The sequence below is a fragment of the Camelina sativa genome, chromosome 7, assembly GCF_030686135.1.
Source record: "Camelina sativa cultivar CO46 ecotype springtype chromosome 7, ASM3068613v1".
NCBI classification, from domain to species: Eukaryota; Viridiplantae; Streptophyta; class Magnoliopsida; order Brassicales; family Brassicaceae; genus Camelina; species Camelina sativa.
The window spans coordinates 25,303,682-25,317,160 of NC_141886.1; the positions used below are offsets into that span (position 1 = coordinate 25,303,682).

The 13,479-nt window shown below is 39.2% G+C and overlaps 4 protein-coding genes across 6 annotated transcripts; 2 read left to right on the plus strand and 2 right to left on the minus strand.

The window, feature by feature from the left end:
• Window positions 1-75: 75 nt before the first annotated feature.
• On the plus strand, window positions 76-1,572 carry LOC104713067 (uncharacterized). The gene is made up of 2 exons (XM_010430109.3): window positions 76-599; window positions 675-1,572. The coding sequence occupies exons 1-2, from the start codon at window positions 279-281 to the stop codon at window positions 1,455-1,457; spliced, it is 1,104 nt and encodes a 367-aa protein (XP_010428411.2). The 5' UTR covers window positions 76-278; the 3' UTR covers window positions 1,458-1,572.
• On the minus strand, window positions 1,510-5,191 carry LOC104702155 (chaperone protein ClpB1-like). The gene is made up of 6 exons (XM_087456984.1): window positions 4,921-5,191; window positions 3,637-4,810; window positions 3,358-3,539; window positions 2,617-3,242; window positions 2,058-2,535; window positions 1,510-1,953 (listed from the first exon to the last, which is right to left on the minus strand). The coding sequence occupies exons 2-6, from the start codon at window positions 4,784-4,786 to the stop codon at window positions 1,654-1,656; spliced, it is 2,736 nt and encodes a 911-aa protein (XP_087313110.1). The 5' UTR covers window positions 4,787-4,810; window positions 4,921-5,191; the 3' UTR covers window positions 1,510-1,653.
• A 334-nt stretch (window positions 5,192-5,525) lies between these two features.
• Window positions 5,526-8,014, plus strand: LOC104702157 (putative choline kinase 2). Its single transcript, XM_010417980.3, has 8 exons — window positions 5,526-5,787; window positions 6,054-6,440; window positions 6,592-6,713; window positions 6,829-7,024; window positions 7,132-7,249; window positions 7,339-7,386; window positions 7,472-7,572; window positions 7,664-8,014. Exons 2-8 carry the CDS (start codon window positions 6,081-6,083, stop codon window positions 7,769-7,771), a joined length of 1,053 nt encoding a protein of 350 aa, XP_010416282.1. The 5' UTR covers window positions 5,526-5,787; window positions 6,054-6,080; the 3' UTR covers window positions 7,772-8,014.
• A 150-nt stretch (window positions 8,015-8,164) lies between these two features.
• On the minus strand, window positions 8,165-12,664 carry LOC104702158 (protein IMPAIRED IN BABA-INDUCED STERILITY 1). Of its 3 annotated transcripts, none has more exons than XM_087456985.1 (9): window positions 11,668-12,664; window positions 11,303-11,587; window positions 10,888-11,211; window positions 10,540-10,767; window positions 10,317-10,414; window positions 10,051-10,141; window positions 9,411-9,953; window positions 8,736-8,859; window positions 8,165-8,522 (listed from the first exon to the last, which is right to left on the minus strand). In XM_087456985.1, the coding sequence occupies exons 1-9, from the start codon at window positions 12,037-12,039 to the stop codon at window positions 8,503-8,505; spliced, it is 2,085 nt and encodes a 694-aa protein (XP_087313111.1). In that variant the 5' UTR covers window positions 12,040-12,664; the 3' UTR covers window positions 8,165-8,502. The 3 variants fall into 3 exon arrangements, with proteins under 3 accessions (XP_087313111.1, XP_087313112.1, XP_087313113.1); XM_087456986.1 differs by having other exon boundaries at window positions 8,721-8,859; XM_087456987.1 differs by lacking the exons at window positions 8,165-8,522; window positions 8,736-8,859 and having other exon boundaries at window positions 9,183-9,953.
• Between the last annotated feature and the right edge of the window lie 815 nt (window positions 12,665-13,479).

Genomic DNA, 13,479 nt, shown 5'->3' on the forward strand with positions numbered 1-13,479 from the left:
TTTGGTTAGGAGAATGGAGGATTCACCTAACTAACTGTCTACTTGATTAGCTTAGTTTTCTAGACATCCTTTATTAGGTTTTAAGTATTATCTAAAAACATGCTTGTGCGGTTGTGCCACAATTAAGTGGCACTCACCAAAAAACTCAAGTGTAAGACAGTTGTAATCAATCGCCAAATTACTCGTAGCATTTAATTTGACAGCTAACACATTTTCTACATATGTTGTTGAGTGATGAAAACTTGATCTACTTGATGGTAACATAACCTGATCGTGATATGGCGATTGGAACATCAAGCAGAAGCTTAATGAAGCCTTGGCCACGAAACAGTCTACTTCTTTCCTCAAGCGTGATCATCATCGTTGGTATAATCTTGGCGGTTACTTATCAGTCAATCTTGAAACCTCCACAACCGAAGCTATGTGGCTCCCCAGGTGGTCCACCGATCACAGCGCCCCGGATAAAGCTGCGAGACGGAAGGTATCTGGCTTACAAAGAACACGGACTTCCCCGAGACAAAGCTAACCACAAAATCGTCTTCATCCATGGAACCGATAGTTGTAGACACGACGCCGTATACGTCACTCTGCTCTCTCCGGTACTTGGTTCACCATTCAGCTCCTGTAGTGAGTGTTCATATCAGTTTCTTGATCAATTTTTTTTTTTTTTACAGGGTTTAGTTGAAGAACTTAGCGTGTATATGGTTACGTTTGATAAACCGGGTTATGGAGAGAGCGATCCGGATCCAAACCGTACACCAAAAAGCTTGGTTTTGGATGTTGAAGAGCTCGCTGATCAGTTGAGTCTAGGATCAAGATTCTACGTGATCGGGAACTCGATGGGAGGACAAGCGACGTGGTGTTGCCTTAAGTACATCCCTCATCGGTTAGCCGGAGTAACACTAGTTGCTCCTGTGGTTAACTATTGGTGGAAGAACTTGCCTTTGAATGTTTCCACTCAAGGTTTTAACTTGCAACCAAAGAGAGACCAATGGGCGGTTCGTATTGCTCACTATGCTCCTTGGCTTATTTACTGGTGGAACACACAACAATGGTTCCCCGGTTCGAGTGTTGCGAACCGAGATCGTGGTATCTTGTCTCAGCCCGATAAAGATATCATTTTGAAGCTTGGATCATCGAGAAAACCGCATTTGGAAGAAGTAAGGCAGCAAGGAATACATGAGAGTATTAACCGTGACATGATTGTTGGTTTTGGAAATTGGGAGTTTGATCCTGTAGAACTCGAGAATCCGTTTCTGAACAATAAAAGCTCTGTTCATTTGTGGCAAGGAGATGAGGACATGTTAGTGCCTGTGTCACTACAACGTTACATTGCACATAAGCTTCCTTGGCTTCACTATCATGAGGTTCCGAGAAGTGGCCACTTCTTCCCCCATGCTACAGGTATGGTTGATGACATTGTTAAGGCACTCTTATCCAGCGCTGCAGAGAATTGACTAAGATGAGATCCCAGTGTAACAAAGCCCAAAAGATTATGGGAAGAACGGATTTTGTGTAGTAGATTATTTTACATTACGAGAACATAATAAAAATACACTTTTTACAGTTTCACACCATTATAGTCTACCAAAATAACCAAAACCAAAACAGAGCATTGTTTTCGGACTCTGAAAGCTTTAAAGGTGAAGACTTCTAATCGTCAACCATCTCCTCATCATCTTCTATTTCCTCAATCCTCATCTTCTTCACTGCCTGAGCTGCATCATTTCTCTTTGTCCCATTAGCAATGTGAATCAGCACATCCGACTTCTTCCCTGTTGAAGCGTCCACTAGACCTCCGCTTTCTACTCGGTACACAAGTTCAGATCCACCAGCGCCTGCATCTATGTAAACAGTGGAGTTTTCGTCGATTTCCTCACGCACAACCATCTTTGACAGTTGTGTCACCACCTTCTTCTCCATCCACCTCCTGATCGGCCTAGCACCATAAACCTAACACATACAAGAAAAGACAGTGAGCACAAGAATCAGTCAACGGAACAAACCCACCAAAGAGATGCACATGATAGAGATTACAATGAAATGAAGAGACTTACCGGGTCGTAACTCTCTGCCAAAATATAGTCCAAAGCAGCGTCAGTTACAGCCAAAGCAACTCCTCTTTCAGCAAGCCGGACAGCAACATCTTTCATCTGGAACCGGGCTACTTTCCTCAACTGGTCATGTGAAAGGGGATCGAACACCACAATCTCATCAAGCCTGTTCAAGAGCTCTGGTCTGAAGTGTTTCCTCACCTCCCGCATCACACATTCCCTAGCCACTTCCATTGATACTTTCCCTGTTAGCCCTGCAAGAAGGTGCTCTGCGCCAAGGTTTGATGTCATGATTATCACCGAGTTCCTGAAATCGACCGTCCTCCCTTGCCCGTCTGTCAATCGACCGTCATCCAACACTTGGAGCAGAGTGTTGAAGACAGCAACATGGGCTTTCTCCACTTCATCAAAGAGTATAACACAATAAGGTCGCCTCCTAACAGCCTCTGTTAGTTGTCCACCTTCCTCGTGACCAACATACCTGAGAAAGTGCAATTATGTGAGCAAGCAAGACAAGATTTCATAACTCAAAAACATTCTTAAAAGTAAATTAGCTACTTACCCAGGTGGTGCCCCGATAAGGCGAGAGACAGAGTGTTGTTCCATATATTCCGACATATCAATCCGAACTAAGAGATTTTCATCATCAAAGAGCTGCTCAGCAAGAGCCTTAGCAAGCTCAGTTTTGCCAACACCAGTTGGACCAAGGAATAGGAATGATCCAGTTGGCTGTTGCGGCCTTCCAAGCCCTGCTCTTGACCTCAATATTGCCTCAGAAACAGCATCCACCGCTTGATCTTGTCCCACAACCCTTTGGTGCAACCTATCAGAAAGACCAATCAACCTCTCCTTCTCGTCTTGGCCGAGTCTCGTAACTGGAATCCCTGTCCAACGGCTCACAACCTCAGCAATGTGTTCAGGGCCTACGTTTTCTGTGAGCATCACGTTCTCCTCAGAAGAAGTTCCTTCAAGTTGGGCAATCGCAGATTCCACATCTTGGATTGCCCCATATCTCAGATCAGCAGCTCTTGCAAGATCATATCTTCGTTCAGCCTCCTGCAGAGAAAACATGAGGTCTTCCCTTTTCCGTTTAAGCCTTCGAATCTCATCAATTCTCTCTTTCTCCTTTCTGTACTTCATCGTCAGAGGCTGAAGCTTGTCTCTCAGATCATCAAGCTCTTTCCGCACCTAAGTTGGAGAAAAAAACTATATTAAGGACTCTTCCCAAAAGAAGATGATAACAAGCAACTATTCCATAACAAACACAACCATCTTATATTTTGAACAAGCAATTGTATCATACCTCCACAAGTCGAGCTTTGCTGGCTTTGTCTTTCTCCCTTTCCAAGGCATGAAGTTCAATTTCCAGCTGCATCCTCTTCCTTTCAAGGTTATCAATCTCTTCAGGTTGACTATCAAGCTGGACTCTCACATTTGCACAAGCCTCATCAACCAAATCAATCGCTTTATCAGGTAAATGCCGACCTAATTAACCACACAAAGACCACAAAAAAATGTCACGCCAAGAACAAAACTATACAAAACCACAAACATCAGCCACTAATTAAGAATCTTAACATACCAGTTATGTAACGAGCAGAGAGCTGAGCAGCATTTATGAGAGCTCTGTCCTGGATCCGCACACCATGATGTCCCTCATATTTCTCCTTGAGACCTCTAAGGATACTAATAGTGTCAGGCACACTTGGCTCAGCGACATAGACTTGTTGGAACCTCCTCTCAAAGGCAGCATCTTTCTCAACATATTTCCTATACTCCTCAAGCGTTGTAGCACCAATACATCGAAGCTGCCCTCTAGCTAACATGGGCTTGAACAGATTAGCTGCATCCATCGACCCTTCAGTTTTACCAGCTCCAAGAACCAAATGAATCTCATCGATAAAGAGAATCACTTTGCCTTCAGCTTCCTCAACTTCTTTCAAAACAGCTTTCAATCTTTCTTCAAACTCTCCTCGGTATTTAGCACCCGCAACTAATGCACCCATGTCCAAAGAAATCAATCTCACATCAGTAAGACTGTTGGGAACATCTCCTTTCACAATCCTTTGTGCTAAACCTTCAACCACAGCTGTTTTACCCACTCCTGGTTCACCAATAAGCACAGGATTGTTCTTTGTCCTTCTTGAAAGAATCCTCACAACTCTTCTAATCTCCTCATCCCGACCAATCACAGGATCAAGCTTCCCAGCTTGCTCAACCAAATCTCTTCCATAAGTCTTCAAAGCTTGAAAATTTGTATCCCCTGAAGCACTCTCCACTTTCTTCCCTTCTTTACCACGAAGCTTCTCAACCTCAGACTTAATCCTCGCAGCTCCAACACCGACCTCGTTCAACAAATCCCTGATCTGAGAATCTTCAAGAATTCCCATAATCAACTGATCAACAGCCAAATGAGTGTCACCACGTGACTTCTGAGCAGCTTGAGCACGGCGTATAACCTTGATGAGACTAGAACTCGCTGGAATGTCATCAGGTGGAGGTGTCTGCGAAGGAAGCTTCTTCAACGCTTGATTGATCACTCTTTCAGCAGACTGTGCTGCGTTGTCTCCACCGGCACTAGAGATAGCTTGAGGGAATATACCGCTGGGATCAGAGATCAAAGCACCGGCTAAATGCAGAGGAGTGAATTGAGCATGCCCTGCATTCACAGCTAACTCATGAGCTGTAGCAATCGTCTCGTTTGTCTTGTGTGTAAATTTCTCCGGATTCATCTTCGAATTAGACTTTCGTAATCACTGAAACAAACACACGCAAACAAAACTCTAATCTCAGTAACATTTTCATACACGATCGACAAAACCCAAAAAAGAAGAAGAATCAATGAAAATAGTGTTAGCCCATTTACCTTATAAACCAACTTCTTCTTCTTCTTCTTCTCCTCAGTAACAAAGTCTTCTCTTTTTTTTTGCAGAGATCCAAGTAAGTTAGATTCTTGTGGTGTTTATAGTCAAATTGAATTTTTTTTTCTTGAGATGATTAGAAACTTTGTGAATGTTGTGAGAGAGCAAAGAGGCAAGAGAGCTTTTTGTATAGGGAAGGAGATTCATCTGGAATAAGATAGAGAACTCAAGTTCCATCGTCTTCCCTAACGTACTAGAATCTACGAGAGACTTCGCGAGAGAGAGAGAAACAAATGTCATTTAACACTTTTTTGTGATCTGACAGGTCGATGCCACGTGGAATCTTTTGTTCTTAATTTTTGACACCGTGGCATTTTTTTTTTGTTTTTGTAACGCTTAAAATTAAATTTTCTCCATCATTTGCAACATTATTAATTTTAGGCTTATTTGGCTGTACAAACAAAAATTATAAATCTAATTGAAGCTTTGCTAATCGATGGCAAAACCATAGATTTGCGTTCTAATATAAAAATAACACACAATTAGAAGAAATTATAATTGGACGTTCTGAAAATAGATATACTTAAAAAGGAGCCTTGTATAAATTAAAGGAGCCAAATAAAAATATTTCTGAAAATAATATTTTCTGCTATTTAATAAAATAGTCCTTCAATTTCCTCTGCTATTTTATTTTGTTGCACAAGATCTTGCCTTGATCCTATCCTCTGTTTCTTCTTCCTCGATCTGCGCAACATTAACATTCTCACTCTCTCTCAAACTCCGTGATCATCTCTCTCCATTAACCCTTCTTCTTCAATTTCTCTCTCAGACCAATCGTGCTCGCTCTCGTATTCATCGTCTTTAATAAAAATGTAAGCTTTCTTCCTTTGTACCTAGCCTTGTGTTGTTTGAGTCAATCTCAAAGTAGATCCTCCTGTGGTGGAACCAACTATGAAGATTGATTAAAACCTATTTGTTCCCATTACTCAGAATATGATCTTATTGTTTTAGATTGGAATCCAGAATTCTTAGGAGCCTGCGGATTTGTTGCTTTGAGTTGATCATATATAATAAAACTCCTAATTTTGATTGTAAAAGACACATTTTTATTGGAAGTATCTGTTTTTAACTTGTACAGAGTAACTTACCTGTGTGTGGGAATCAAATGACGATGGGTGCTGCTGAAAAGAGCGTTGAGAATAAAGATTATCGTCTGCCTCGTGAAGTCAAGGAAGCTTTACAAGCAATAGCATCAGAGTGGGAAGATGTGATTGATTCAAAGGCTCTCCAAGTTATTCCTTTGAAAGGTGCTATGACCAATGAGGTCTTTCAGATCAAATGGCCAACTAGGGAAAAAGGTCCTTCGCGTAAGGTTTTGGTTAGGATTTATGGCGAAGGTGTTGAGATCTTCTTTGACCGAGAGGATGAGATCAGGACGTTTGAGTTCATGTCAAAGCATGGTCATGGTCCATTGTTGTTAGGACGGTTTGGCAATGGTCGTATCGAAGAGTTCCTCCATGCACGGGTATATATATAGCTTACTCTTTAAAATGCCTCGTGTTCCTAAGTTATAGCATATCCTTGCACTTCCCTGGTTTTTTAATTCTTAGGTAGTTCTTGTGGATGTTCTGTTTACTGAATTTGTTCTTTTTCTTTGTTAAACTATGAACTTTCAGACCCTGTCTGCTGCTGACTTGCGTGATCCGGAAATATCTGATCGAATAGCGACTAGGATGAAGGAGTTTCACTGTCTTGAAATGCCTGGTGTGAAGAAGGCTTTGCTTTGGGACAGACTACGGTACCTTTCATTGTTACCTGCTAGATTCTACTCTGCTTTTTCTAATAAATCATTAAGTTTTTGGTCTTTCTGATTCTGTTTGCCCACTTTGGCACTTTCCTTTCTGTAACTTCAGAAATTGGCTCACTGCATGCAAGAGACTGGCTTCACCAGAAGAAGCTAAGTCCTTTCGTCTCGATGTTATGGAGACGGAAATTAATTTGCTTGAGAAATCTCTCTTTAACAATGATGAAAATATTGGATTTTGCCACAATGATTTACAGTATGGAAACATAATGATGGATGAAGAGACCAAAGCAATAACCATCATTGTAAGGTTTCATAAGTTTCTTTAATCAGCTATACCCCTTTTTCGTATGGCATTACTAGAACATGGATCCTAACTCAGATTTTATTACTTTGTCTTACTAAAAAATAGGATTATGAATATTCATGCTACAACCCTGTGGCTTTTGACATTGCCAACCACTTCTGCGAGATGGCTGCCGATTACCACACTGAAACACCTCACATCATGGATTATAGTAAATACCCTGGTAAGTTCCCATCTGAAGTCGTAATTTTTTAATCATTTGAAATGATACAAGATCATTCATATTTCTTAATATGTGACTAAAATAAACAGGCGTGGAGGAGCGTCAAAGATTTCTGAAAACATATATGAGTTATTCAGGTGATTCACTTTTCTTGCTATAAGTTTCAGAAATCATTCAATATACAGTCGTAATTCTCTATTGTATTCGTTCTTGTGAGTCCAGGTGAAGAGCCCAGTAATACTATGGTCGAAAAGCTCCTCGAACATGTTGAGAAATATACACTTGCTAGTCATCTCACTTGGGGTTTATGGGGAATTATATCGGTAATTTCTACAGTCATCTTTCTATCATACCTGCATTTTGTGAATCCCTATAGATTCTTGATTTTTTATCTTCATTTTGAAAACTTGGCAGGAACATGTGAATGAAATCGACTTCGATTACATGGAGTACGCAAGACAAAGGTTTGCGCAGTATTGGTTAATTAAGCCGAGGCTCCTTGAGGCTTCCGAACACAAGTAAATTTCTGTGGACGCAACCCATCCCAAGAAGAGTATTTTTACGGTGGTAAAGAGGTATATACGCACAAAAAGTACTGCATACAATATATTTTTACCAACTCCGAAATAAAGAAAATGTAATCGTTTTCTGTTCTACCTCTTTACAAGGCAAAAATGTAACGGTGAGTAGTTTTATAATTAACAGTTGAATTTGTTTCAGATGAAATGTAGTTCTCACAAATTAAATCAACTTTCTTTTTTTCCCGTTTAAGATGTTCAATTCTGCATCAGAGCATCAGAAGAAACCGTTATTCAACTATGCACATCTCTGATGTATTTTAAGTATTTGCAAGTTGGTTCCACTTCTCAGAAAAGTATACAGATCACAATCATGAAAAAAAGAAGATGGTCCTCATTTTGCAGTATACAATTGTATATCTTAGAACATAAATCTGTTATACAAGTGGATCTGAAAGAAAGCATAAAGATGTATACATATGTGCCGACAGATGCTGCTTATAGTATTCTATGAACTGAGCTCTATACCTCTGAATCAAATATGTGAAGGCTCTCAAAAAGTAACCTTCATGTTATAAATTAAGAATAAATCATACATAATTAACAACAAAAGAATAATTATATGGCCTTTTCTACATCTTGCTTGATAATCACAGGTCCTGAAGATCCAAACGTAATTTCTCAAGAGTTCTTGGAGCTCTTTTCTCCATCTCCTTGTGAGATTTGTGATTACGGTCACTTTGTCTGTTTCTTATCTGCAAGTTCAAAGGAACAACAGACTTGTTCATGTTTCAGATTTTCTTACACATAAAAAGACATGGAGGGCTGAATTTGTCAAGAAGTATAAATTCTTTTATGCTCTACCAGTTTGCCTATTTGAGCGAAGAAAAACCGCAAAAGACCTATTTGTAAAAGAGAAGAACCCAGAGACAATAAGGATATAAACCGCTTACGCTATCTCAAGTTACCTTTCTGGAACCACGGTTTTCGAATTAGCTTGCGGATGTGGCGTTCATGACGTTCCAAAAGCTCATCAACTCCATAAGATTGAGACAACAAAGGGCCTGAGAATTCGATCTTGTCCCCATCACCCTGTCATGTCAAGGCTTTAAGTTATCAGCATCATTGAGCATGCTTGTCACTAAACCCAAAAAGGAGACAAACTAAATCATGCCTACTTTTTTCTCTCTCCTCTGAACTTTAGGTGAAAAGCGTGGAGAGAGACAGAAAAAACACTCAAAACTTAAAACAGCTGAGGAAACATGATCCGACTACAAACGGTAATCTGGTCCTCTCTACCTACTTTTGAGCTGTATATCCCAATTACACCGTATTTTATATGTATATATCAAATAGTTCCCGTAATCTCCGAAATCACTTAGATATCAAACTATTACAGCAGCAGTGCGATCATATTTTTAGGACTGCGTTCATTTTATTTCTGATACACAGAATCGATTTTGACACTGGTAGTAAAGCATAAGAACGTAACGTAAGGCACAAAGCATACTTAGTCCCTACTATGTCTGTAAACAGCCCTAAACTGCCACAGAAACAATGCATATAACAAGCTTCTATATGGGATTTGGATATCAAATAAACTAGAAGGGTGATTCTCTAGCTTCAATAATCTATAGACGTACCAAATTATTACCCAGCTTTGCTGCCATTTCATCTCTCTGATAGAGTCCCAATGACAGTTCCTGTGAGTGATACTCGTCAGACGCACTAAAAGAATCTGGACGTTCAAGTTGCCTCCACTGCTTCAACATAGAACGCTTCACCATCTCATATGACTCCTGGCCTCGAGAATCTGTCTTGTCCTCACGTTTGTCCTCATTTTCATTCTTATTTATCTTACATTCAACATTACTTTTCCCATTGAAGGCGGGAGAATGTACCGACAAGTTAGGAATGTGACCTCTTGAGAGAGATCGATTATGTACCCTAACACATACGTCATCTTTTTCTCGTTTCGCCCAAGCAAAACTGTTTGATTTAGAGACTTGTAACGGCCCTGAGAAAGGTACATCTCCTTGTGAGGCATTCTTCATATGGGAAGCTTCGTCTTTCTTGTGATCTAATGGGGTTTGCAGCTTCTCACATAACCTAGCGTCACTTCCAATCGAATTATGAACTAAATGACCAATTCGTTTCTGAAAAGTTTCAGTTTGGTGCCGCGCGTCCTGCAAACAAAAAAGAGGGACATGTCAGTTTCTTGTACGAGGAATTATACTCTCAAGATACCGATAACATGTAGACAAGTGAGTAAGTAGAAAGTACCTCAACTGGTGCCAATTTATTGAATGAATGGGCCTTCCGTGATGGCTTCCTCTCATCTATACCACGTATCCCACTCCCGCTAATTTTTTTCCTGAAAAATAAAACATGACATATGAGGATGTTACAAATGCTTCCAAGACCTGACGTGTATGGCAAACCAAAATGGTGGACTGGACAATTTCCCAACAGTAGATTGTGTGTTGTAATTGTGAGATGATATGGTCATGCATGACTTTCTCTATCAGGTAATGAAAGAAATTTCTGACCTTGTTGCTTCATCCCGATGCTTTGAATCTATCTCCTTGCTAGGTGGGTATATTGGTAAGCTTGAGGGATCACAAGCAAAAGGCTTTGTGGTAAAATACTGAAAAAACACAAGGCAATATCTTTGTAAACGATAAGCAATATACAGTAATATGGTTTGTTTCCACAGAAATCATATTTCTAGGTCCTCACACTTGATACACTAATCCAAGCTAAAAAGATTACCTGAGAAACAAGGGCACTAGAGGCGGTACCACGTTTGTGGGGATCTATAGAAAGAAGAGTTTCAATCAGATTGATTTCAGTCTCAGACAAATCTTTCAAGGTTTCCCGTAGACAACTATCATAGTTTTGCTGAGGCTTGAAAAGCATTGCATGGGGAAGTTTGGACTTTTTCCAGTAATCTTCTGGTGGAGATCCACACAGTTTGAAGATTTTGTGCAGCTGTTCAACCTGCTTCAAAACAATTCACGCAATAGCACTGAGTAAATGTTTCAGCAAGTAAAACAGAAGATATCCATGAACAAAAGGTCCAATATCATAACTAGTAGAAGACAGTGCTAAATGGTTTACCTCAGTTCTTCCCCGAAGAATCGGTTTTCCAAGAAGCAGCTCAGCGAAGACACAACCAACACTCCACATATCAACAGATGCTCCATAGTCCGTTGCCCCGAGCAAAAGTTCAGGTGGACGATACCACAGAGTCACAACTCGACTGGTAAGAGGTTTCTTCTTGTGCCCAGAAGAATTGCTAAAGTTTGCTAACCCAAAATCAGCCACCTTTAGTATACCTTCATTACTCAACAAAAGATTTGAACCCTTTATGTCCCGATGCATCACGCCTCGTGAATGACAATGATCTAACCCAGACAACAATTGCTTCATATAACACTTAATCTGCAGGAGCCAAAAAAAACCAATGATCACACAACCAAATACATAAAACAAAACTCCACCAACATTATGGACGATGATGATACAAACCAACCTGTGGCGTCGTAAATTTAATGTCAGGAGAAGAGAGAAGACCAGTAAGATCATGCTCCATATACTCGAACACAAGTTGTATGTTGCAAGATAGTTTCGAAGTGATCAAACCTTCCAGTTTGATAATGTTGGGATGGTTAAGTCTTCTAAGTATCAAAATCTCTCTTGCCATAAACTTAACACTCTCTGGCTCAAAATTGTCAAACCTCACCTTCTTCAATGCAACAATCCTCCCTGTTTCATTCTCCACCGCACGAAACACGCTGCTATAAGTACCTTGTCCGATCTACATAAAACCCAAAACTAAAAACTTCATTAAAACCATAAACAAACAACATTCACAAAAAATGCCAAAAAATTTGTAACCTTTTCGAGCTTTTCGAAAGAGTCGGACCGAAGGGGAACCCAACCATGGATAGCTTCACCAGCAACGTTGCTTAACCAAGCAGGCCAACCAGCAGCGACATGCTCAGCTTCAAGGTATCTACTGAAATGACCGAGGCGAAAACTCAGCGAGTCACTAGCACGACCAGACTCGCTACCCAACTCACTACTACCGCTCTTCTGACTCCTTCTCTTCCCACTCTTACTCCTCCATGAGACGAGCTTCTTCAACGTCGGGATAGGCGGATCCTCCCGACCCGATCCAGAACACTCATTATTGTTTTCATTTTCTCTGAATGAGTGATCGATCGCAGGCGTCACAGAGACCGTCTGCTTCGAGCTAACGCAACCCATTTTTTAAAATTAAAAAAAAAACAAACAAAATTCCGAAATATCACCTCACAACAACAACAACCACCACAAGTGAAGTGTGTAGTGCTGTTATCCGAAAACTCCGGCGCCGTCACGATAAAGATCCGTTGCCGACTTGCCGTAATTCGGATCCGGATTCGAGTGATACTTCGTATTTTATAATGTGAACAACAACAACAACAACAACTAACTAAGATAGAAGAATGTTTTTTTTTTTTTTTTTTGTAGGCTCTTCACTTTCTTTTTATTTAATTACGGAAGCCGACGATACATTTTTTTTTTTAACTAAATTAATAGGAAAATAAAATTCAAAAGAAAACATGCATTTATTATTCTGGTCTGAAGAAATCGAATCTACACCTTCCGAAATTTTGAAACTCAATTTAGCAAATAGTTAATGACAGCTTTTTTGTTGAAATAAAGAATAGACTATACAAATGTGGTAGAACACAATTCAAAGCGTGTGTGGCCAAAATAAGAAACAACAAAAAAGAAATTGAATCGTATGTATTTGATTTTTCTTTGCTGGTCGACCAAAAATAGAAGTATTTGATTTTTTTTTTTTTTATTGAAAGTGTATGAAGATGACTTGAAATGATTTATCCATAAGCACTAACAGGGAGGTATTCAACTTGATATTTGAAAGATTTTAGAGTATTTTTAAAATCACTTGTTATTCAATTGATGGTTTTTAAAAATCTTTTAAAATCCTATGTTATTTAACTTGAGATTTATGTAAAATCATTTAAAATAATCTAAAATCTCTTGTTATTCAATGATGGATTTATAAAACTTATTTAAAATCTAGTGTTATTTAAAATATCACAATTTTTTAAAGAATGCTACTTTGAATAATTCTGCAAGATTTTTTTTTTGTTTTTTAGTTGACAAATATGAGTAACAAAATCTTACATTTTTTTTTACCTCACAAAATCCTACCAACATTACGTTCTTTCTTAAGGTTTTCAACTTTACTGATAAGAATGATAAGAATAATATATCGGCTTATTGATCACACTTCACATTCTCTTTGTTCTCGTGATCACATGAAGCTGACTTTTGGTCAGAATTCACATAGGTGCTCTTTTCCTTACTATCAATAGAAGTGAGACGATAGATCTTTTTCTGTTAAAGGTTAAAACAGGAACATAATTAGCTTCTTTTTCCTCTTTTTTTCATCTCACTTGAAGCTTTTTTTTCTTTGTTGCAGGTTTTAATCAAAAATCAAATCTCAACAATCAAATATGTTATTAGGGGATCATCTTGACCATATTTAGACTTTTTAACGGTGACAGACAAAGGTTAAGTCTTCATCTCCTGCAGCTTCACAAATAAGTGAAATTTTCTTTTTTGTCATAGAATTTTCTTTTTTTGTTGTAAAATATTTTTAAAGTATCCAAAGTTTACTAATAAAATCTCATA

Coding starts and splice junctions, on each gene's coding strand:
- LOC104702155 (XM_087456984.1), bottom strand. CDS start 4,786: ATGAATCCGGAGAAATTTACACACAAGACAAACGAGACGATTGCTACA. Junction 3,243..3,357: donor GCAAAGCTCGACTTGTGGAG/GTATGATACAAT, acceptor TCTCCAACTTAG/GTGCGGAAAGAGCTTGATGA. Junction 2,536..2,616: donor CTTATCGGGGCACCACCTGG/GTAAGTAGCTAA, acceptor GCACTTTCTCAG/GTATGTTGGTCACGAGGAAG.
- LOC104702158 (XM_087456985.1), bottom strand. CDS start 12,039: ATGGGTTGCGTTAGCTCGAAGCAGACGGTCTCTGTGACGCCTGCGATC. Junction 11,588..11,667: donor CTTTCGAAAAGCTCGAAAAG/GTTACAAATTTT, acceptor GGTTTTATGTAG/ATCGGACAAGGTACTTATAG. Junction 8,860..9,410: donor CAAAGCTGGGTAATAATTTG/GTACGTCTATAG, acceptor TTGACATGACAG/GGTGATGGGGACAAGATCGA.
- LOC104702157 (XM_010417980.3), top strand. CDS start 6,081: ATGACGATGGGTGCTGCTGAAAAGAGCGTTGAGAATAAAGATTATCGT. Junction 7,250..7,338: donor GGATTATAGTAAATACCCTG/GTAAGTTCCCAT, acceptor TAAAATAAACAG/GCGTGGAGGAGCGTCAAAGA. Junction 7,387..7,471: donor AACATATATGAGTTATTCAG/GTGATTCACTTT, acceptor TTGTGAGTCCAG/GTGAAGAGCCCAGTAATACT.
- LOC104713067 (XM_010430109.3), top strand. CDS start 279: ATGGCGATTGGAACATCAAGCAGAAGCTTAATGAAGCCTTGGCCACGA. Junction 600..674: donor ACGTCACTCTGCTCTCTCCG/GTACTTGGTTCA, acceptor TTTTTTTTACAG/GGTTTAGTTGAAGAACTTAG.